Here is a 22765-nt window from a genome sequence, read left to right as displayed (position 1 = left end):
AGATAAAGTATGGAAAAACCATCAATCTTTTAACCTGGGTGGTAGCTAAATAGGTATATACTTACTACTTTTTTATACCCTAGTAATTTCTTAATTAATTTTGATAATAATTTTAACTCCTCTGGTCTTGCTATTATCCTTTTCATGTAACTACATTGGTCTGCATTAATAATTTCTCTCATATTTTTTTCTTTAGGGAAATTTCCTGAGTTTTGTCTTCTAGGTCTCTCATTCATTGTTGCTAGGATTCTGTTTTTACTATGCAAGAACTCATTATTTATTTTCTGTATTTCATCTTTTTATATAGCACACTAGCATTTCATTCATGAATAAGATTATCTTACCTTTCTGATACTAATAGCAGCTTTTTTTTTTTTTTTTTAAGTTTTCTTCTGTATAGAAACTTTCTTTTTCTCAAAATTGACTTTCTGCTCCTCTGCTGTGTCTTACATGTGAGAGTGTTTCTTTAGAGCACTGGCCATGCTTTGTTATCTAAATAGATTTAAGAATTAGACTAAAAAGTTGATTTGGTATGTTGTTGCTTATTTACTGGGAAATTCCCTGATGTCAATCTTTAAGACCTTCCTCTCCCCCGCCCGCGCCCCCCCCCCCACCCCCCCAGTCGTGGAAGCTGAACTCTGGGCCTGGGTGCTGTTCCTCAGGTCTTCAGCTCAAGGCTAGCGCTCTACCACTTAAGCTACAGCACCACTTCGGGTTTCTGGTGGTTTATTGGAGATGAGATTTTCATAGACTTTCCTGCCCGGGCTGGCTTTGAACCGCAATCCTCAGATCTCAGCCTTCTGAGTAGTTAGGATTACAGGTGTAAGCCACTGGCGCCCGGCAAGACTTTCCATTTTAAGTGGTCCAATTTATAAGAGAGAAAAGAAAGTGACTTCCGCTCTCCAGGCTGAAGGGCAAGGATCTGCTGGTTAGATGTTGCTGGAGTAGGGTCAGGAGTTGGCTCAGCTTTCCATTCAGCATTTAAAGTTTGTATAGCTGGCAAATTATCTTGATTTATATAGTTTACCTCCATATTCAGATGTATGTGGTTTCCTCCATGAGAGTCTTTCTGATGAATATTGTTTCTAGGCCATGAACTTCAGATGTGCTGAGGTGAGGAGAGATGTCCTCTTAGAGATATGAGTACAGGAGACTACTTAGAATAAGAATTGCTCTTTAACGGTTCTTTGCCATATCTCATCTTTTAGCCTCCTATTTCTACCTGTCACCTCTAGTTTCAATGCTATCTGGCATTGCCAGTTCTGTGCCTTTTGAGAATTCCAAGATGTGTATCTGTTCTTAGCTTTCTCTGCTGCTGTCCTGGAATTCAACTTTATTTGGCCTGCTATGTCAACTGCTACTTACCTACTGTTTTTCAAGCTTCCAAAATTATGTTATTTTGCATCCTCACTCCTACTCTTCTTTTCTTCTTGTCTTAAAAATATTATTTTACTGCACTTGAGTGACATTTCAGCTGTGTGTGATTTAAATATTGTCATCACTTTGTAGTCTTTGTTCAGAACCTCATTCTCTCACTTTTTCAAATCTAACCTCTTCCATCTTTTTTAGTTGTATTTAAATATCACCTCAGACAGGACTTTTTTTTTTTTTTTTTTTTTTTGGGTCCAGTCGTGGGGCCTGAACTATGGCCTGGGCGCTGTCCCTCAACTCTTCAGCTCAAGGCTAGCGCTCTACCACTTGAGCCACGGCGCCACTTCCGGGCTTTTTCTTTTTGCTTATGTGGTGCTGAGGAATTGAACCCAGTGCCTCAGGCATGCAAGGCAAGCGCTTTACCACCGAGCCACCTTCCCAGCCCCTCAGACAGGACTTTTGAGGAACCTCTAGGCAAAAAAAAGATATTCCCTAACTTTTCTTTTCTTTTCTACATTAATCTTATTTATTTCTCCATAGGCCTTTAAATACATAGTGTTTTTTTGTTTTTCATTTTCTACACTGTTCTATCTGCTCATTGAGAATAGGGGTGGTGGCTATCTTAGGTACTGTTATATTCTCAGTGCTTATACATATTTGACTCTAGATAAATATTTGCCAACTGATTGAAAAAAATCATATATGGACTGCATGAATTTTGAAAGTGGATAACAATTTCTGCAGTTATTTTATCTGTTAAAAAATTAAGGAAGCTGGGTGCCAGTGGCTCACACCTGTAATCCTAGCTACTAATGAGGCTGAGATCTTAGGATCACCGTTCAAAGCCTGCCCAGGTGGAAAGTTCATGAGACTCTTATCTCCAATAAACTATTCAGAAAAAGCCAGAAGTGGTGCTGTGGCTCAAGTGGTAGAATGATAGCCTTGAACAAAGAGAGCTCAGGGACAGCACCAGGAGCAAAGAGAGCTCAAGCCCCAGGACCAGCAAAAATACATACATACATACATACATACATACATACATACACAAACAAAATAAAAAAATTAAGGATATGAGAGCCAGGAGTAGTGTTAGGATGTTGAGATAAGATAACAGATCTTGTGGGGGTGGGGGTGGGATGGGATGGGGTGGAGTGGGGGGGAGGGGGAGGGAAGGGGAAACAAAGGAGGAGGCAACAATGCTAGATAAAAAATGTACTCATTATCTTGCCCATGTAATTGTAACCCCTCTATATGGTATTTTCACACACACAAAAAAGATAATTGAGATCTTCAGGATAGTCTGGTGTAACTAGTGAGACCCTCTCCAAAAAAAAAAAAAGCTGGGGGAAGCAACTAACTTCATAGGATAGTTATAAAGGTTATATGAGTCAAAGGACAAAATGCTTATAGTAGTGTTAGTCTTAAAGTCGTTCCTCAATGATCTTTTATACTGACTTGCTGTCCAGTTTTAATTAACTTAAAGAAACTTTTGTTTTGGTGGCCTGAATTATTTATGAGTATTGTACAATATGCTCTGAATTATTGCATGTCCGATTTTAACTCTACCTGGACTTTAGCATGCGTGCGCACACACACATGCACACAGGCATGCATGTATGCACAAAATAGAATTCCAAATGTTTCCAAGAGGTTGTCTGTGTAGCCAAATATATAAGGACAGTGCTGAGTAAAGTAAAAGAATCTTATTTCAATAATTCTGGAATATGTCTTCTTAGGGAATAGAATTTATTTTCAGCATAATTATTCTGAAATTGATAAGATGGTTGATAATTTAGATATTTCTTGGGTATTGATCAAACTTAGTTCTAGGAACTGGTTTATAGTCAAGATTCTTCGATATTACTGGATCTATCAAATGGCTCCTCAGTTTTTAAAAAAAACCTATGAGTTTTTAAAAATAGAGAACTACAGTTTAGTAACAAAAATTAGTATTCATTTATTAAGTCAGTATGTCTAAATTTGTACTTTCTTAAAAAGATCAGTAGTCTTTCCCCCTCTTCTCCTTGCAGTGTCAAGAACATCAGGTGGTAAGTCTATATTTGTGAGTCACTCTTTTGATGGGTGAATGTGCTTAAAATTTTGGCTCAGATTCTTTAATCGCAAAATCTTGATCTGAGAAAGCTATTCCATAAACTTTAAAAACAACTACTTGCATCAAAATAGGATGGAGCTCCATACTCCATTTCAAATACTTACTAATATCCAACAAACAGATTGAAAATTTACTCATTATCATTTTTTCTGCTATCTCATGAAATAGATCAGATTTTCAAAGTTCCTAGCCAAAGCTTCCCAGGTCAATAGCTACTAGAAACTTTTCTTTTGACTTGCCTAACCCCTGGCTTATTTTACCTTCTGTTTATTTTTCACTTGTGTCTCATGTCTGGCAAATGAAGTGTTTCCATGTTTAGATCGGTAAACTACTTCCAATTGGTAAGTGTTTAAGTATTGTTAATTTATGTGTGAAAGTTAATTGGATGATTTTATGTATGCTTTGTACTGTGCTAAAAGTATTCAGTGGACAATTAGTTAACTAGTGTTTCTCTTTAGAGGTAGTGAATCAGAAAGTGACTCCATCATTTGCCTTATGTGCCTTGGGATAATTACTAAACCTGTGCAAGCTATGCTTTTCTCATTGGTACTATAGGAATAACATGGAACCATTATTTTTATGTATACTGGCAAGCAGTAAACACCAGACTTAAGGAATTATTATCATTTGTGCCCTTTTAGAGGATAGAGGATTATGTTGTATTCATTGCCCATTTATTAGTACCTCAAAGTGCTTAATCAATGCCTGATGAATAAGAACACTGATATATTTTCTTTTATGTTTATGCTAAATTTGTTTAATACCTAAATTCCCAGAATTTATTACTGCTTTTCACAAATTCAGCCCTAAAAAAGTATTTAATAATGTATATGGAAGTACTTTGACAGATGTAAAAGACTATACAAATGTAGGGGATCATGGTGATTTTGAAGTCACTTGTGAAAGCACAAGGTGTTCTTTGCTGACCTTTCCTGTTTGTTAAAAGTGTCAGCTATAAGTTTGCCACCTGGAACTAAAACTGACTAAAGAATATTTATATAAGTATAAATTTGGAAGAGTGAATAAGGCTATCTGTGACACTTGGCATCCTTTGGACTTCTTGCTTCTCTGCCCTTGTGTATCTTTTTCCATCTCCTGTTCGTCATAACTTTTAGGATGTTTTGCTTTCAGCAAAAGAGGTGATCTTCTGTAAAGGAGTAACATTCAGAGACTTTAACTTCCATTTCCTATATTGGTTTAGCCTTGTTATGCTAAAATGAATTATTAGAACTTTTTTGAAAAAACACAAAAAAGAAGTCACACACATTTTTTGATCAAGGATCATCAAAGAACTGCTTCTCTGCTAGAACTTTCAAACAATGCTTTGCCCTTTCACACCTTTATTTCTGATTTTTTTAAATTAACTGCTTTTATTTGTTATTAAAGTTGTGGGTTTAGCTTGGTGCCAGTGGCTCATGCCTGTAATTCTAGATACTCAAGAGGCTCAGGTTTGAGAATCACAGTTTGAAGCCAGCTGTGGCAGGAAAAGTCCATGAAACTCTTAACTCTAATTAACCAGCAAAAAGCCTGAAGTAGAAGGGATTTCCATTAAGTAGATGCAAATTATATTGGCCAAGTTTTAGTTACAGCTGATGACTATGGAATTGTAAAATTATTCTGATACCCATGTTATAAAAAGGTATCTTTTAGGGGCTGGGAATGTGGCTTAGTGGTAGAGTGCATGCATAAAGCCCTGGGTTTGATTCCTTAATACCACATAAACAGAAAAAGGAGAAAGTGGCACTGTAGCTCAAGTGGTATAGAGTACTAACCTTGAGCAAAAGAAGCTCAGGAACAGTGTCTAGCCCCTAAGTTCAAGCCCTAGGACAGGCAAGAAAAGAAAAAGAAAAAGAAAAAAGATCTTCCCAATGGTGTGGTTGTATGACCAATGTTTCCCTTCCCTGTGCCAGGAGATACCTAGCTGCAATCCTCAGTTAAGGCTGTTTGGCTCCAAGAATGAAGTCAGTCTAACTACCCTCAGAGCAGGTCATGAAGGAGTGGGGGACATATCCTAGCACTGTAAGGCCATGGTTGGCTTTTCACACAGTTCCTTAGACACAGTTCGTCTATTTGTATCTGTGTTTGCCCTTCTTGAATTAGATATTTTTTGCTCTTATTATGTCTTCACAGATACAATCCCATCCTCATCTTTTCAGTGAGCTGTCAGCCAGATAAGCTCCATACTCCAAAATAATGATAGAATTGAGAGATTTAGGAAGAAAATGATAAAAGTAATTTTTTTGTGTTACAAATTGTTCTTTCTGTTAGCAGTAGGAAGTGAAGTCAGAGAAAACTTTAGTGTCATGTCCAGGATCCAAAATGAGCCTATGAAAAGAATATAAATTCTATATCACTTTCTTGTGTTCAGAGTTGTATGTCAAAACCATTCATTCATTCACCAAACATTTATTAGGATTAGACTCTTTTTACATTCTGGGTTTGAAATATATAAAAAGATACTTCTTACAGTCCAAAAGGAAACAACCATGCATTACTAGTTACATCATACAATTGATAAGTGCCATGCTAGAAGGAAGTTCTAGGCACTATGACATACTAAGAAGCTACCTCTCATGTACCTTGTTGTAGGAAAAGTGAATTTTCTACAACAGAAGTGGTTACAAGTGAGTTTGAAATAATTCTTAGGAGTTGATCAAGCAGATGAGTGTGAACTACACTCCTATATAGGGAATGTACAACTCATAGATAAATTAAAGCATCATGAGTTTGTGCTTTTGCAGTTTAGTGTGATTGTAATATAATACACATGGAAAAGAGCAAAAGGTGAAGCTTGACAGGTAAGCAAGGACCTTTCTTACTAGGTTCCATGTTCTTACTTTATATTTTAGATTTCAATGAACAGAATGTTAAGAAAATTTGAATTTAAAAAGATTTCTGTGGATGTCATGTAGAAAAAGATCAGAAGAGAATCACTCTAATAATCACAGAAATTAATCAAGGAAAGAGATTTACAAGTTTTAATTAAGATGATGTCAGTGTGAATGAAGAAGACAGTAGATATTAGAGATGATTTCTTGATAGAACAAATAGGACTATGAAATGTTCCTATTGTTACAAAAATAGTGAATAAAGTATAGTAGTAATTAAGGAAGATGTCTTGTTCAATACTGATCTGTGTTTTTTAAAATTAATTTAATTTTATTTGTGAACATACTGTACAGAGGAGTTACAATTACATGGGCAGGATAATGATCTGTATTTTTGTCAGTTGTAGGGCTTGAATCTGAGGCCTGGGTGCTGTCCCTGAACTCTTTTGCTCAAGGCTAGCACACTACCACTTTGAGCCACAGCACCACTTCTGGTTTTCTGGTAGTTAATTGGAGGTAAGAGTCTCATAGACTTTGCTGCCTAGGTTGGCTTTGAACCATGATCCTCAGATCTCAGCCTCCTGAGTAGCTAGGATTACAGGCATGAGTCATTGGCACCCAGCTTCTATACTGATCTTTGATCAAGAGAAGACATTTCAAGGGTCAGGGATAGTTTTTCTTAAAGTACTGTGGCAAATCACTATAGCAACTTATATTTGAGAAATGTGTCCAAATACTTTTTACTTATATCTATCATTTCTTTCTCTTTCCTTCTCCTTTTTTCTTTTTAGATCTGGGGCTTGAACTATTTAGGACTTCATGCTTGCTCTGTTTGCTTACTTAGTGGTGCTGTACCAGCTACATGAATTGCATCTGTAGCCCCGCATTTGACTGGTTATTTTGGAGACGGAGTCTCTCTGATTAAATAGGATTAAAAGTGGGAACCATTGGTGCTTGTTTTTTGTTTTTAAAAAATCATTTCTTAATGAAAGGTTGGACTGAAAAGAAAATGACTTAAAAGGGGACAATGACAGCATATCTATTAAGTCTTAGACTTAATGTAGAAAACAATAAAAACAAGATGAAATTAGAACATATGCTATCAGATCGACAACATTAATAATCAACACTTGTAAAGAATGTGGAGGGAAACACTATTTAAATTTGTTATTTAGCAAAAATAGAACAGGACAGAAGATAATGAAATAAACAAGAACCCCTGAGTCTCAGAGATATTAAATAGTTTGCTGGAGGTTACACATAGTTGTAGGTGGCAACTCACCCTCCATCCAGGGCTCTCTGCAGGGCATCAAAAAAACTCCACGACACTTACCCAGTCTGTTAGGGCTAGAAAAACAGAAGCAGAAGGACAGTTTGAAGAAAAAAAATGAATACTTCAAGAACCTATTTAAACTTTTTTGAAATATATATCAAGAGAATTGAATTGGGGGCATTCTATTCTATTGGAATGAGAGAAAGAAGAAAATAATTCATGAAAAAGGATGCCACGTTATTTATATCTTACACAGTAAACTTTAATTTGAGATTATTTATGTAGATGATATTAGAATACTAAAAAGTATTTAGAGACTAGCAATAGGGCATAAGGTTGTGAATATTTAAATTTTTTATTCATTTTAAGCACTGTGTCACTGCTGACCATCTGCTGTGGATATGGTATTAGGACATAGTCTAACGGAGTTGCAAATGAAATAGAAGACAGGTATGTTTTCAATGACCTTAAAGTATTGTTAGGTAAGATAGATTTGCACATATGGAATTAATTTTGGAGCCATCTGGAATAGTTTATAATCAGTGACATAGTTATATAATGAAGTGACAGAATTTTGGAAGCAAATAAGTAGCGCTCTGAGTTGTTGGGAAGGGAGAGAGGAGCATGAGACTCCATGTATGATGTGACTGCAATATCTTAAGATGCTATAGTTTTGGTCCTTCATTTTATTTTATTTTTAGAAATATGTTTTTGTTATAATAAAGGCGATGTACAGAGAGGGCTTCCAGTTACATAAGTCAGGTAAAGAGTACATTTCTCTTTGGAGAGAATGTCACACCTTCCCTTGCTGTCTCCCAAGTGGTCTTTCATTTTAATGATGTGCCTTCAGATGGGCCTTGAGGGATGAATATGATTTGTTTTCTTTTTTTTTTTTAAAAGAAAAGGGTAGAACTAGTGAAGTAGGTATGTTTGTAAAATCAAATGAATTTAATCTGATAGCTCATCCGTTTATCAGTCTTACCTAATGATTACAGTTTAAATGTCAAGTAATAGAATGGGGAAAGTATTACTATTCCATGTTATAGCCATACAAATGAACACTGTTTTTTAAGCTTTGGTTTTATTCAACTTTAAGTAGTAATGACAATAACCACAACTCAAAAGCTATTGAAAAGACCTAAAATGTATATAGAGTACCTCGTACACATTGTGTATGCTCAATAGACATTATGCATGCTAAATGGTGTGCATTCTGATGGTAGGTAAATATCTTTCTGAAGAGAAAGATATTAATTCTTCCCCAAGCTTTAAAAGGAATATTTCGTATTTGTATCAGCAGTTCCACTATTCAAAGCTTATTCTAAGGATATTTAAAGATAAATCCATATTTTTTGAAAGTTTTAGCAAAGATATTTTTTAGTATAACAGGGTAAAGTAGAAGTGAATAAGAAACATTTCCTGCTCCTCATACAGGAAATGGGCATGGAAGATTCCATGTGCATTTTTTTTTGTGTGTATGCCAGTGAACTCAGGGCCTGGGCGCTGTCCCTGAGGTTTTGTGCTCAAAGCTAGCACTCTATCACTTGAACCACAGCTCCACTTCTCACTTTTTGGTGGTTAATTGGAGATAAGAATCTTATAAACTTTCTCTCTCTCTCTCTCTCTCTCTCTCTCTCTCTCTCTCTCTCTCTCTCTCTCTCTCTCTCTCTCTCTTTCTCTCTCTCTCTGTCTCTCATAAACTTTCTTGCTGTGGCTGACTTCAAAGGGCAATCCTCAGATCTCAGCCTCCTGAGTAGTTAGGATTGCAGTCATGACCCATTGATGCCTGGCCACATGCATAGTTTAAAAAGGATATTATTTACAACACTGAATAGAACATGAAGAATAGCCCCAAGTCTCACAAATAGATGATGAACAAATGGATGCAATAAATTATAATTGCTTTAAAAACAAAAAAAGTGAAATTATTTAGAAATTTATTTCTGATAAAGTGAGGGGAAAAAATCCTAAAACTATATACTATTTAATCCATCTTTCTTTTTTTCTTTCTTTTGTTGGTCCTGGGGCTTGAACTCAGAGCCTGGGCACGGTCCCTGAGCCTCTCTGTGCTCAAGACTAGCACTCTACCACTTGAGCCACAGCGCCACTTCTGGCTTTTCTGTTTACATGGTATGAGGAATCGAACCCAGGGCTTCATGCCTGCTAGGCAAGCACTCTACCACTAAGCCACATTCCCAGCCCTTTAATCCATTTTTTAAAAAAATGTATGGTTATAGGTAGAAAATTTGATGTACTATCGTACATCAAAATTTATATGTAGTTTTTCCTGAGTACTGGTCCTAGAGGTAATTTTTATAGACTTCATTGTGTTTATCAGAGTTTTTGCTTTTGTGATAATCATTAACATCATTAAAATTTAAAAATAGGAGTGGATGACTTTAAATATAGCTAATAATATAGGAATATACATAAAATTTAAAGAAAAATATTTAAAACTGTATTGTTACAATATATATATATATATTTTTTGGGTTCGGTCGTGGGGCCTGAACTCTGGGCCTGGGCGCTGTCCCTCAGCTCTTCAGCTCAAGGCTAACGCTCTACCACTTGAGCCACAGTGCCACTTCTGGCTTTTTCTGCTTATGTGGTGCTGAGGAATCGAACCCAGGGCCTTGAGCATGCAAGGCAAGCGCTCTACCACTGAGCCACCTTCCCAGCCCTTGTTACAATATTTTTATATGTAAGACTGAATTTTGATTTTGTGGCTCTGTCTTTAAAATGTAGCAAGGCTTCTAAAGAAATGTTGGGGATTAGATGGGAAATGAAGTATCATTGAATAGATTTACTATATACAAAAAATTACCACTTTTTAAGTAATAGATAAAAATTACTTCTTAGACCTCTTGTTTTAAATTGTATTTTCATCCCAGTTTTAATAGTTGGCTTTTTAGGCTATAAGAAAAACTAATTTAAGGTTGGGGGAAGGGGAGGGATATTGGAAGGGATGGGAAGGGGAAACAAAGGAGCAGGCAACAATGCTTGATAAGAAATGCACTCATTACCTTGCCCATGTAATTGTAACCCCTCTGTACAGTATTTTCACAATAAAAAAAACCCCAAATAACTAGTAGAAAACAAGAAAAAGAAAAAAGAAAAAAAAAGGAAAACTAATTTAATTGCTTTAAAAAGGCATTCTCCGGCTGGGAATGTGGCTTAATGGTAGAGTGCTTGCCTAGCATGCATGAATCCCTGGGTTCCATTCCTCAGTACCACATAAACAGAAAAAGCTGGAAATGGCACCGAGACCCAAGTGGTAGAATGCTAGCCTTGAGCCAAAGAACCTCAGTGACAGTGCCCAGGTCCTGCGTTCAAACTCCAGGACTGGCAAAAAAAAAAAAAAAAAAAAAAAAAGCTACTCTCCTGCTCTGCCTTGTTTCCTTCAATCTTTTCTAGGAAGTCAGCACATTCAGTTCTTACAAGGCCCTGGGGCTTTATAATGGTGAGTAAAAGACATAGTTCTTGGAGCTCACTGTCCACTTGAAAGAGATAAACAGACACTCAAATAAAACACTTGCAAATTGTGTTCACTAATGTGAAAAAACCTCCTCAAATGGGAGAGGATCAGAAAATCAATTCACACAGGGAAGTGAGCAAAGACTTCCATAAAGAAGTGGCATGTAGAGTTAACTCAAAGTGTAAGTAGGAGTTAGTCAGACAGAACATTGTGAGACAAGCATTCTAGGAGAGGGATAAATGCATGCAAAAAATTTCGGATGGGCTGGGAAGGTGGCTCAGTGGTGGAGTGCTTGCCTTGCATACATGAGGCCCTGGGTTCAATTCCTCACCACCACATATGAAGAAAAAGCTGGAAGTGGCGCTGTGGCTCAAGTGGTAGAGTGCTATCCTTGAACTCAATTGCTGAGGGACAGTGCCCAGGCCCAGAGTTCAGGCGTCATGACTGATAAAAAAGAAAGAAAGAAAGCAAGAAAGAAAGCAAGAAAGAAAGAAAGAAAGAAAGAAAGAAAGAAAGAAAGAAAGAAAGAAAGAAAGAAAGAAATCAAACAGAAATTAGCTTTGCATGTTAAAAAAAAATTAAAAAGATTGAGAAAGAGCCAGTGGGCTCTTAAGGCTGCAGCATCAAGTTGGAAAAGAGGCTAGGAACTTGTACGCTACATGAAGGATTGTGTGTTTTTTTTCTGAGGGAAATGGGGAACTACTGTAGTATTTTAAACAGAAGATTACATGAAGCAGTTTTTAAGTTAAAAAATCCTTCTGGCTGCCAAAGGGAAAAGGAATTGAAGAGATGTAAAAGCAAATTGGAAGATGAGTGAAGAGACTATTAGAATTCATTAGGAGACAGTAGTACAGAGTAATGACACTGAAGATGAAAGCTGAGGCCAATCTTGGAGATGTACTTTGGTGGTACCATTGATAGGATTTAGGGATGAATTGGATTATGAGAGTTAAAGAGGAAATATAAGGATGATTTTCAGAATACTTTGCACAAATGACATGAAGTAGATAGTTTTTCTTTTGATGAGGGAGAGTTTTCAGTGTTGGATATATTTATTTACTTTGAGTTATCTTCATGATTCTTAAGTAGAGATATTAGATAGATGAGTCTGTTACTCAAAAAAACATGCATCTGGATTGGAGATGAATATTTATTTACTTATTTTTGTACTGGTAATGGGGCTTGAGAGATGAACATTTAAGAATATTTGGCCCAGGGGCTGGGAATGTGGCTTAGTGGTAGAGTACTTGCCTAGCATGCATGAAGCCCTGGGTTTGATTCCTCAGTACCACAGACACAGCAAAAGCTGGAAGTGGCACTGTGGCTTAAGTGGTAGAGCTCTTGCCTTGAGCTGAAGAGCTGAGGGACAGTGCTCAGGCCCCGAGCAAGCCCTACGATGGACAAAAAAAAAAAAAAAGAATAATATCTGGCCCAGGAATAATATCGACGGCCATATGGATGAATTGGAATGCCTATGGAAGATACTGCGAGAGAGGAACAGGGAGCCTAGGGTTGAACAATGATGAATTCCAATGCAATGGGCGATATAGTGGGGTAAGGTGGAAAAACACTTTGAGGTGGAAAAACACTTTGAGGGAAATATGTTCAAGAAGAGGAAGCCCAGAGGAAAGTGGTATAGGGGAGCCAAGGGAAGAAAATACTGAGACTGAAGAGGGACCGTCTATATGCAGTGAGTTGAAAGATCTAGCAAAGAGACAGATGACTGTGTCCATGGAATTTGGCAATCTAAAGGGGATGGTTCTAGGAAAAGTGACTCGGTGCAGTGGTGGAGGAAGAAGTCAGACCTGAGTAAGTTAGAGTCAAACAAGAAGTGAAGGAGTGAAGAGAATGTGCACCTAACTCAACTCAGGAACTTTGTCTCAGAAGTCAGAGGCCAGTAACTGGTGGGGAACAAAGTCCTGGGGGAAGGTTTTGTTTTCCTTTGACAAGGAAGATTCTAGAGTTAGTCTGAATGTTGGTGGGAATGATTTAGGAAAGAAGGAGGTATTAATGAAGTAAAAGGACTAGCTGATGGATTGAAGGCTCTCATGATGGGTTTTTCATCTTTGATACCAGGGGAAAAGAGATGTAAGTAGATTTTTAAAAAATACCAATTGTATATTGAATATGTGCTGGTTACAATGCTAAGTGATTTGCACAGACTGATTTATATTCAAACTAGCCTTCTGACATTGATATAATTGTCTCCACTTTACAAGTGGGGAAATAGGTGGTGTAGACATAGAGCCAAGGTCTTATTTCAGAACTATTTGGTTTCAGAGTTTGCACTCTCAGCTCTTATCTAGAGATATTCCTCTGCAATGGTGTATGAGTTTTCTCAGACCATCATAACAGTATCGCAGACAGTTACTTAAATGACAGACATTTTTTTCTCGCACAGTTCTGGAGACTTGCAGTCTAAGACCAAGGTGTTGGCAGATTGGGTCACTCCTGAGGCTTCTCTCCTTGGCTCACAGATGGCCACATTTTTGCATGTCCTCACTTGACTCAGCTCTTTGTCCTAATCTTTTCTTAAAAGGACACCAGACAGATTGGATTAGGTCACACTACCTTAACACCTTTATTTGATCATAGTCACCATTTTAAAGGTCTTATTTCCAAGTGCATTTACATTTTGGGGTTAATGTTTCAGCATATGAATTGTGTGTGTGTGTGTGTGTGTGTGTGTGTGTGTGTGTGAGAGAGAGAGAGAGAGAGAGAGAGAGAGAGAGACAGAGACAGAGACAGAGACAGAGACAGAGACAGAGACAGAGACAGAGACAGAGAAAGAGAGAGACAGAGACAGAGACACAGAATTTAGTTCATAACATATGGTTCTTTCCTTTTTTGTGATACTGGGGATTAAATCCAGGACCTGGAGCATATTTAGGCAATTGCTCTACCACTTGCACCACAACTCTAACCCAACAGATGGATTTTAAAAGTATAAAGAATGAAGTGGGTGTAGAGGGAGTTACAAAGAGCATGTAACTGTATTTGAAAAAGAATATAAGATAGCTAGAGAAAGTAGAGGTAGCTTCAGGTGAGGCTGGAGATTATTTGTACATATCAGTGCTGCCCAATTATTTAAGTCTCTGCAGTAATAGGCTGGTGTATCTGTGAAGTAATTCTGTATACAAGCAAGAATTCTGTGCTTTAATGGGGTGCTGGGTGCTCACATAGGCTTATTAATCTTGTACATTTGTTGTGTACAAGGTTGAAATGAAAAAGAATTTTATTCATATCCTTAGCACAACTACAAGTTACTGTTTGCCAGGGACCTTTCTGGTTGTTTTCAAGTAGGTGAAAGTGTGAAAGCTAAATCTTTGATTTTTGCGATTTTGTTACTTGCACCATTACAAAAAGTAGATTGAATATACTTCCAACCTATTGTATAAATTGTTTACTTAACATTTCCTTCTTCTTTGTCTCCTTCTTTATTTCTTTTGCCTCCTCCTTTCTTTCATGTACCCTCTTTCTACCTTAATTCATTATTAATTTATTAAGTACCTATTAGGTGTTTGGCACTAAAAGGTCTACAGATATAGGTATATATGTGTACAGATATATGTATAAATGTTATAGATAACCTAGTGATAATGCTGTTATTAAGTATTAATTCATTGCTCAGTTAATCTTTTGAACATATTGGGTCCCTAAGTGCCAGACAGCGTGTTAGGCTTGGAATAGTGACATGCGGAAGATATAGTCTTCACCTTTTAAGAAATTTGCAACTTGGTATAGAAAATAGAAAGGTGAGTAAACAAAGGCAATGCCATGTGAATTTGTAAAATATTAGTCTGCTTTTTCATGCACTTTTGGATATTTTTTGAAATGAACTCAATGCATTTTAATGAAAAAGACTTATAAAATCCATTCATTTTATAAAGACTTTTAAATGCTTATGATCATTATGTAGTGACTTAGAGGTCTTAAACTAAGAACAAGACATTGAGTTGGAGAATTTTAGACTTTCTCTTCATTTGAGCTTTTTGTCTATACCTTGCACTGTCATCAACTTTGGTTTTTAGATGTTGGAATGATTAATGGTATTCTTGAAATACACTACAGAAACATGCTAAATATTAAAGCTTGGGAAATGTCACAGTAACAAAGCATTATTGTCATAGTGGGTGAGCAGGTCATATGCTGACCTAGCATAAATATCAGACATTTGGAACCTGGAACTATGTAATAATCTGGAGGTTCATCGTACTGTGACAACTATGATGAATGACAGATCAAAAACACTAAGAAGAAAGTAGATTTTTGTAGATTATATAATTGATATGTTTTCAAATATCACCTACTTAAACTTTCTTAAGCAGAAAGTCGTGACTAAACAGAGTTGAGTGAATAGATATGATCTTGATACTTACTTTGGGAGCTAATATACTATATAAATTCAAGACATTATCTGCATTGTAGATTTATTTTCTGGGAAAATATTAAACAGATTATGGAAATAGCTCAGAAAGTAGAGAGGAGAAAAAGCAAATCTGAAAAATGGTATATATAGGTTTTAGAATTAATTATTACTATTAGAAATTGTTATGTCATGTAATGACATATGCACATAAATATGTACATATTGACTTAATTTTAATTGTGTTATAGAGTATGTCATAGTGTAAAGAGCACTGGATTGGGAGTCAGGAAATCAGAGTGGTCAGCGCTGCCATTGCTCAACTGTGGGCATCATTTTCACATCTTTAAAGTGAAGTGGGTGTGAGAAATGGTCTCTAAGGTTCTCCCAGTTCTGCTACTTTATTATTCTGTGATTCTAAGTCCCATACCTGTCAAAAGAATTTTGACTTTTTTTAAGTTGCTTAAGCTAGCATTTCAGTTAGAATGCATCCAGGAGCTTATTTCCATGGGCAATTGGGAACAGCAAAGCCTTGCATCTCCAGGACTTGATATGTCTTCTGCTAACCACTGACAGTGAGCCATACCACCTAAGAGGCTCCCTTGATAGCCTTAAAGAGTGAAAGAACAAATGGACAGTATTGAGAACTCTGTGGAAGAGGAGACCAGAGAGACGTTGATCATCATGGCTCCTTGGGATTTGCAAAGAGGAATGACTAGAACTGGGCCATTCACTACAGCCAGGTCAAAGGTCAGGTCAGGAATGTGGACAATGCTGGTGATTCCAGGTAGGTCTAGGAGGGTAAATAAACCTGTTTAGTATTCCTGAGCAGCCAAGCTCAGCAAGCAATTAGGAAGGGTTCTTTGGAAGAAAACTGTGACATTTAAAATGTTTAATTACTGCACCATTGTTGTATTCTTTCTTAATACTCACCAAGTTAACTTACCTTTAACATATATGCACAGTTCAAGCATTAACTTGACATAATCAAACTAAACATACTTTCATGATCCCTTATTAAGTTAAAAAAAATCTGATTTCAGTTGATGGCATTTGCAACAGACTCCGCCCCCTTTTAAAAGCAGTTTTAGACCTTTGAGTTTTCTCAATTTCAGTTAAGCAATATTAAATATAACTGTCTAGTGACAGAGACATATCTATTATTACTTTGCTCAGAATTAGCTCATTTGGGAGTAATTAGAAAATGATTGGAATATTGCTTTTCTTACTGATTAAAAATAATGTACAATTCGTAAATAGGGTGGGTATTAATTTAGATGACTAAAATAATTTTGAGTACTGAATACAATTAGAAGAAATTAAAGGTGTTTTATAATTATTTCTATTATGAAATTTCAATAAAAATTACATATGTTCCTTGAAACACTGATTAAATTCCTATAATATTATTAAAAACATCTGTATGTCTAATACATATTACAAGATGATTCTTTTTCTTCTTTTTTGTTTTGTTTTGTTTTTGTTTTTTGCTTTTATCTAGTTGCTTCCAAGATCCGGTACTTGCAGGAATATCATAACCGGGTTCTTCACAACATTTATCCTGTACCATCAGGAACAGATATTGCAAACACCCTGAAATACTTTTCTCAAACTTTGTTAAGGTAAGCCTGAAAATATCCTCTACTTTGAGACAACTATTAGATAGTACTATTGAATTTATTGGGACCTAAATTTTTATTGACTTGAAAGTTTTGAAAGGCATTACATTTTCTAGTGCTCTTGTCAGAAGAGTCTGGACTCCAGTCCTCTGGGTGTATATAGCAGATCAGAATCTAGGGCTAACTGGAAGATGGTGGCATGCCTGTTGCCTGCTTTCCACAGTCTGAATGTCTTTTCAAGAGACATATAAAAGGTCTATATTTGGCACTAACACAGCATGGAATTAAAAGGAGAGCTTACATTGTTTAAAATGAAAAACCAGGAAACACCTTTTAGTCTAAAAATCAGAATCATATTTTAGGTGGTTCATCACTAGTATTTTCTGTTGCTTTAAGCGCAGTATATGGTAGTAAAAAATTGCTTTTTTTTGTCTTTGTACCACTTCAAGTATTAAACATGCTTTATGATTGATACTGAAATTTTGTGGAGGAGAAGGAACAAAAACCCAAATGAGCTCTTATTATATACTGACTATTTTTACTACAAGGTAGAGACCTGAGGGACCATTCTGTATCACACTTTTCACTCATACCCACATGCAAAGAGATGTGCCTTTCCAGCGAGGGCTCAGTTGTTTTGAGAAATGATACCAGAAAAGTTCAAAGAGCATTTCACTTCTCATTAAATTCTCAGGCTTGGTGTTTTCCATCACCATGATCTTCTCATTTCAGATCTGCTTTAAAGAAGCACATAGGCTGACTTGCTATGATTTCTTTTAGTTATTTTGCAGTATAGGTTATGTAAGTTATTTATTGAAGAACACAAATTAGGAATGATTGTCATGACACTGGAGCTATTTATAGCAGTATACCACTTTGCCATGGGCTTTTGGGTGGAACATCCTGTGGAAATCAAGCAGCTACTATTTTGCAGTTCCCATCTCTCTGTTCTTCTCTGGGCTGTCTTTTCACTGAGTATCCCTACTTGAAAGGATTCTGTCAATTAAACCCATGTATTAGCATAGCACAGTTAAGTGTAAGATTATGGTATAGGTCATTTACTTATTGAATGGTGGTAGATTAATTAACTCAGTGTTCATAGTAATAATAAGATAAATTTATTAACAAACCCATCTGATTCTATTTTCTTGAATTTTCCTTTTGTCTTTGAGGTCAGGGATCTCAATGAGAAGCCTTTTTTATTGATCACAAGTTGTAAAAGTCCTTAAAATGAGAGGCACATTTTTGGTAGGAAGTTCTATGAATTCCATTTGAAAAGCGGTGACACCTTGTTGGCATCTCAGAGCTTGCTACTTAGGATGTAGAATTGACCGGAAAGTAAAGAAATTTAGGGTACTAAAGTCATGTTTCTTTCTTTCTTTCTTTCTTTTTTTTTTTTTTTGAGCCAATTGCATTAGTATTCGATCATTTTAGCAGTTTAATGGTGAAACTAGGGTTAAGGTAGTTTGTACAGGCAATTTGTTGGAGAAGATTTTGTGCAATTGAACTATTTGATCAGAAACATGAATTATGATTACCACAACATTATATACAGCAATTGTACTTACATATATCAGACACTGCTCTGAGTACTTTAAATGTGACATGTCATTACCTCATAATTTTATAAGTAGATTATTATATTCCTTGTACAGATAATGAAATTGTCACAGAATGGCTAAATAAGTTGCTCAGAATTATCTAAGAATCTTGAGCTCAAATTTGAGCTCAAATTCGAGCTCCAAGATTCTTAGTACCATATAAACAAAACGCAGAAAATGGCACTGTGGCTCAAGTGATAGAGTGCTAGCCTTGAGCAAAAGAAGCTCAGGGACAGTGCCCAGGCCCTGAATTCAAGCCCCAGGACTGGCAAAAAAAGAAAAGAAAAATCTGGGCATGGTGGTTCATGCCTAAAATCCCAGCACTTGGGAAGCTAAGCTTCACAAGTTGAAGGCCAACTTGAGAAACATAGCAAAGTCCTCAAAGGAGAAAAACAACAACAAAACAACATTTTACATTTTATAAAATTCCATCAGCTTGGGCTGGGAAGATGGCTCAGTGGTAGAGCGCTTGCCTTGCATGCTCGAGGCCCTGGGTTCGATTCCTCAGCACCACATAAGCAAAAAGAAAAAAAAAAGCCGGAAGTGGCGCTGTGGCTCAAGAGGTAGAGCGCTAGCCTTGAGCTGAAGAGCTGAGGGACAGTGCCCAGGCCCGGAGTTCAGGCCCCACGACCGGACCCCCCCCAAAAAAAATTCCATCAGCTTTATCTGGGTCAGAATTATATTTTCACAGCAACAATTATCTAATATTCATGAATATATGCAGCTCTCACTAATTTCAGTAGAATTTTGTACCTATTTTGAAAAGCGGAGATTAGCCTAGATGTTTAGTTAGCCTCAATTAATTTAATCCACAGGAGAGGAAAGACTATATGTTATCATAGTTGATTATAAAATCTGTTAAAGTGCAAGCTGGTGGCTCACGCCTGTAATCCTGGTAATCCTGCTACTCAGGAGGCTGAGATCTGAGGATTATTGTTTGAAACCAGTCTAGGTAGAAAAGGCAGTAAGACTCTTATCTCTAATAAAGTACTCAGAAAAAGCTGGAAGTGGTGCCATAGCTCAAGTGGTAGAGTGCTAGCCTTGAGCAAAAAAGCTCAGGGACAGTGCCCAGGGCCCTTAGTTCAAGCCTCTCCACCCTCTCCTGCCATCTCCCCCCCCCCAAAAAAAAGAGGAAAAAAAAACAGTTAAAGAGTTGCATATGTCTACTTAGTTCATAATTAGATGTATATTAGAGCCTGTAGAGGTTCCCTAAATTCTAGGTATAGAAGAAAGTCCTGTGTAATATCTAGTGTACTAGCCCTTGCTTTGAGAATGGTAAAAGATTAGTGACTATTTATTGAATTGAGTTTTGTCCAGATTTCATCCAGTGCAGAAAACTTCATGATTCTATGTGAATCTAACAGTGACCTAGGGTTCTAGGTCAAATTACATCTGAGTACTAACTTGTACTCATTTTTTTTGTCGGGGGGGTCCGGTTGTGGGGCCTGAACTCTGGGCCTGGGTGCTATCCCTCAGCTCTTCAGCTCAAGGCTAGCGTTCTACCACTTGAGCCACAGCGCCACTTCTGGCTTTTTTCTTTTTGCTTATGTGGTGCTGAGGAATCGAACCCAGGGCCTCATGCATGCATGGCAAGTGCTCTACCACTGAGCCACCTTCCCAGCCCTTGTACTCATTTTTTAACTTAATAGAGTTTTAAGTTTGACAGTAAACACTTACTTTATATACAACATCAGTGGTTAGGGTTTGTTTTAAAAAGTATTTTTATTTTCTTTCAAGTAGTTGTACCAAGGAGTTGCCATTCAACAAAGCAGTTTAAGAATACATTGTGTCTGATCAACGTCATGCTTTCAACGTTCCCACCCACCCCGGCCAGCCCACCCTTTCCCTCACTTTTCTTAGTTTTTTAGGCTATGTATTGAATTATTTTTCCATTTAACAAAGCTGTTTATGTATACAATGCACGTTGAACTGTGCCATCCTTTCAACATCTTCACCACCTCACTTTGACCCTCCCTTCCCTTATTTTTCTTATTTTTACGGAATATACAATAAATTCTTGACTGCATTCTTCTCCCTTTTCCCCTTGTTTACCGTCTCTTCCGGCCCCACCCTTATTGCAAGTACCCATTTCTGGTTCTTATTTTACTGAGCTTTGACTTAGTCTTTCTAAAGAATTATACTATTTGAGCTCTCCACAGAGTCTATCATACTTCAGTTAATTCTTTTGTAACTGCTTGCATAGTACCCAATGTGTTTACTTACAGATTTATAGGCACGTTCTAGCTACCACAAATGAGAGAAACCATGCAATCTTTTTTTTTATTTGGAGTCTGGCTTACTTCACATAATATAATTTTTCCAAGTCTTTCCATTTCCTTATGAATGGTACAGTATCATTCTCTCCGATGGATGAATAGAATTTTTTGTTTGCTGTTAGTATTAGAAGTAACTACAAAGATGATCATCAAGTTTAATCCTCTCCCTGCTACCGAGGAGTCTGTTTATTCTACATTAAAAGCAGTCTGTGATCGTATTTTAAGCTTCTAAAGTCTTTAAGGATTTTGCTTCTCACCCTGTAGAATCTTTCAGAGTTCTTAGTCTTCTTCCTGTCCCAGGCATTCTTTTGTAATTCCTTCTCCTGAATCTTTCTTGTGGTACAAGTGCAAAAGCTGAAAATTAAAAAACAAAACAAAACAAAATGCATTACATTTGGGGAAAAGTTTCCTGTCCTAACTCTTTAAAAAAAGCTTAATATGTTTTTTAAAGGAGATTTTAGTCCCATAACAATAATCTTAATTAAATGCTAATGTTTAATTGCTTAGGAGAACACACACACACACACACACACACACACACACACACACACACACACACACACACACACACACACACACACACACACACACACACACACACACACACACACACACACACACACACACACACACACAGTATTATACCCAATCAGGATGGAAGGACCTGGAGAATGTTAAGTTAATTGGTTTGTCCATAGAGTAGCTTTAAAGCAAAACATACTGCAATACGTTTTGTTTAGTGTATAGATACAATTCAAATATCAAAATTCATAATTGTATAGGGAAGTCATTGGCATATTCATTTTCTATACTACCAGTACCTCAGGACAGTTAGCTATCTTTCCCCACACCCACAGAGGCCTTCTCTTGCCTTCTCTTGATAATGAAAACCAATGCTATGAAAGAGGACCTCAGGAGGTGAAAAGGAAAGATGAAAAGTTGGCTGCTGGTTCAGACTCTTCTAAGCAGGGCATTCTTAATATTCTTTTTGGTCTAGCCTCTAGACTTCTGGGAAAGAATTTCAGATGGGAATATCATTTGATGATTCCCAAGTAAAGAGAGTTTGGTTGGGGAAATAAGGTTTTTTTTTTCTCTGAATAAACTTCACAAAACATCATAAAATCACAATGCATTATACATTTATTCATGAGCCCTTCTTAAGTTTTTTTCACAAATGAAAACATTTCCTTGCATTGAGACATGAATGGCAAATATAACTGGTTTCATGGATTACTCATTTTCCTTCATTTTTCTCAACCTCACCTATTTATTAAATCTAAAGGCAGTGAGAGAGTTTTACTGTTTCAATGCTGACATTCTTCCCTCCCTGCATGTGGGAAGCGATTGTTGCTATCATTTGGGAACCCCACATACACAGGAAGGGAAATATCAAAGCAGAGCTTCCAAAGTTAATTTTGTTAGTGCTTGTTAACATGTATTCAACATTGGAAAAATAGTGAGCTATATTAGGAAAAACCAGTGTGTTATATTTCCCCACCGAGGAGAAGTTTGTTGAGTGCACTGAGCTTAAAGTAGTTTAAATAGTATTAATTAATAATACTCAGCTATTTTGATTCTCTAAGGGAAAGCATTGTTCTTATACCAGTTCTATAAGATCCACAATTTAGGACTGAAGTTTGACAATTAACATACTGACATATCCATTATGATTCTAAGGACATTTTCAATAGGACAACATCTTATTGTTGGTAATGGGGTTTATCAAGAATATAACATTTAAAGGTGGTACTCTTTGGAGTAACTAAGTTATATAATAAAAGTATAGTTTGACGTAAATCTGATGGCATTTATAACAGATGTAGGCAGGCAGGGGTAACTGGAA

General features: G+C 36.7%; 1 protein-coding gene across 5 annotated transcripts in view; it reads left to right on the top strand.

Moving 5' to 3' along the window:
- LOC138833113 (protein unc-79 homolog) overlaps window positions 1-22765 on the top strand; it is a 238281-nt gene that overhangs the window by 26477 nt on the left and 189039 nt on the right. For all 5 annotated transcript variants that reach the window (XM_070031453.1, XM_070031455.1, XM_070031454.1 and 2 more), the window contains exon 2: window positions 16928-17048. In XM_070031453.1, coding sequence (XP_069887554.1) covers window positions 16928-17048 — 121 coding nt within the window. The remainder of the gene's footprint in view (window positions 1-16927; window positions 17049-22765) is intronic.

This window comes from Dipodomys merriami, unplaced genomic scaffold, assembly GCF_024711535.1.
Source record: "Dipodomys merriami isolate MVZ:Mamm:240054 unplaced genomic scaffold, mDipMer1.0.p SCAF_200, whole genome shotgun sequence".
Lineage (NCBI taxonomy): Eukaryota > Metazoa > Chordata > Mammalia > Rodentia > Heteromyidae > Dipodomys > Dipodomys merriami.
The sequence above is the reverse complement of the archived record's forward strand: the minus strand, read 5'-3'. Positions and strand labels throughout refer to the sequence as shown.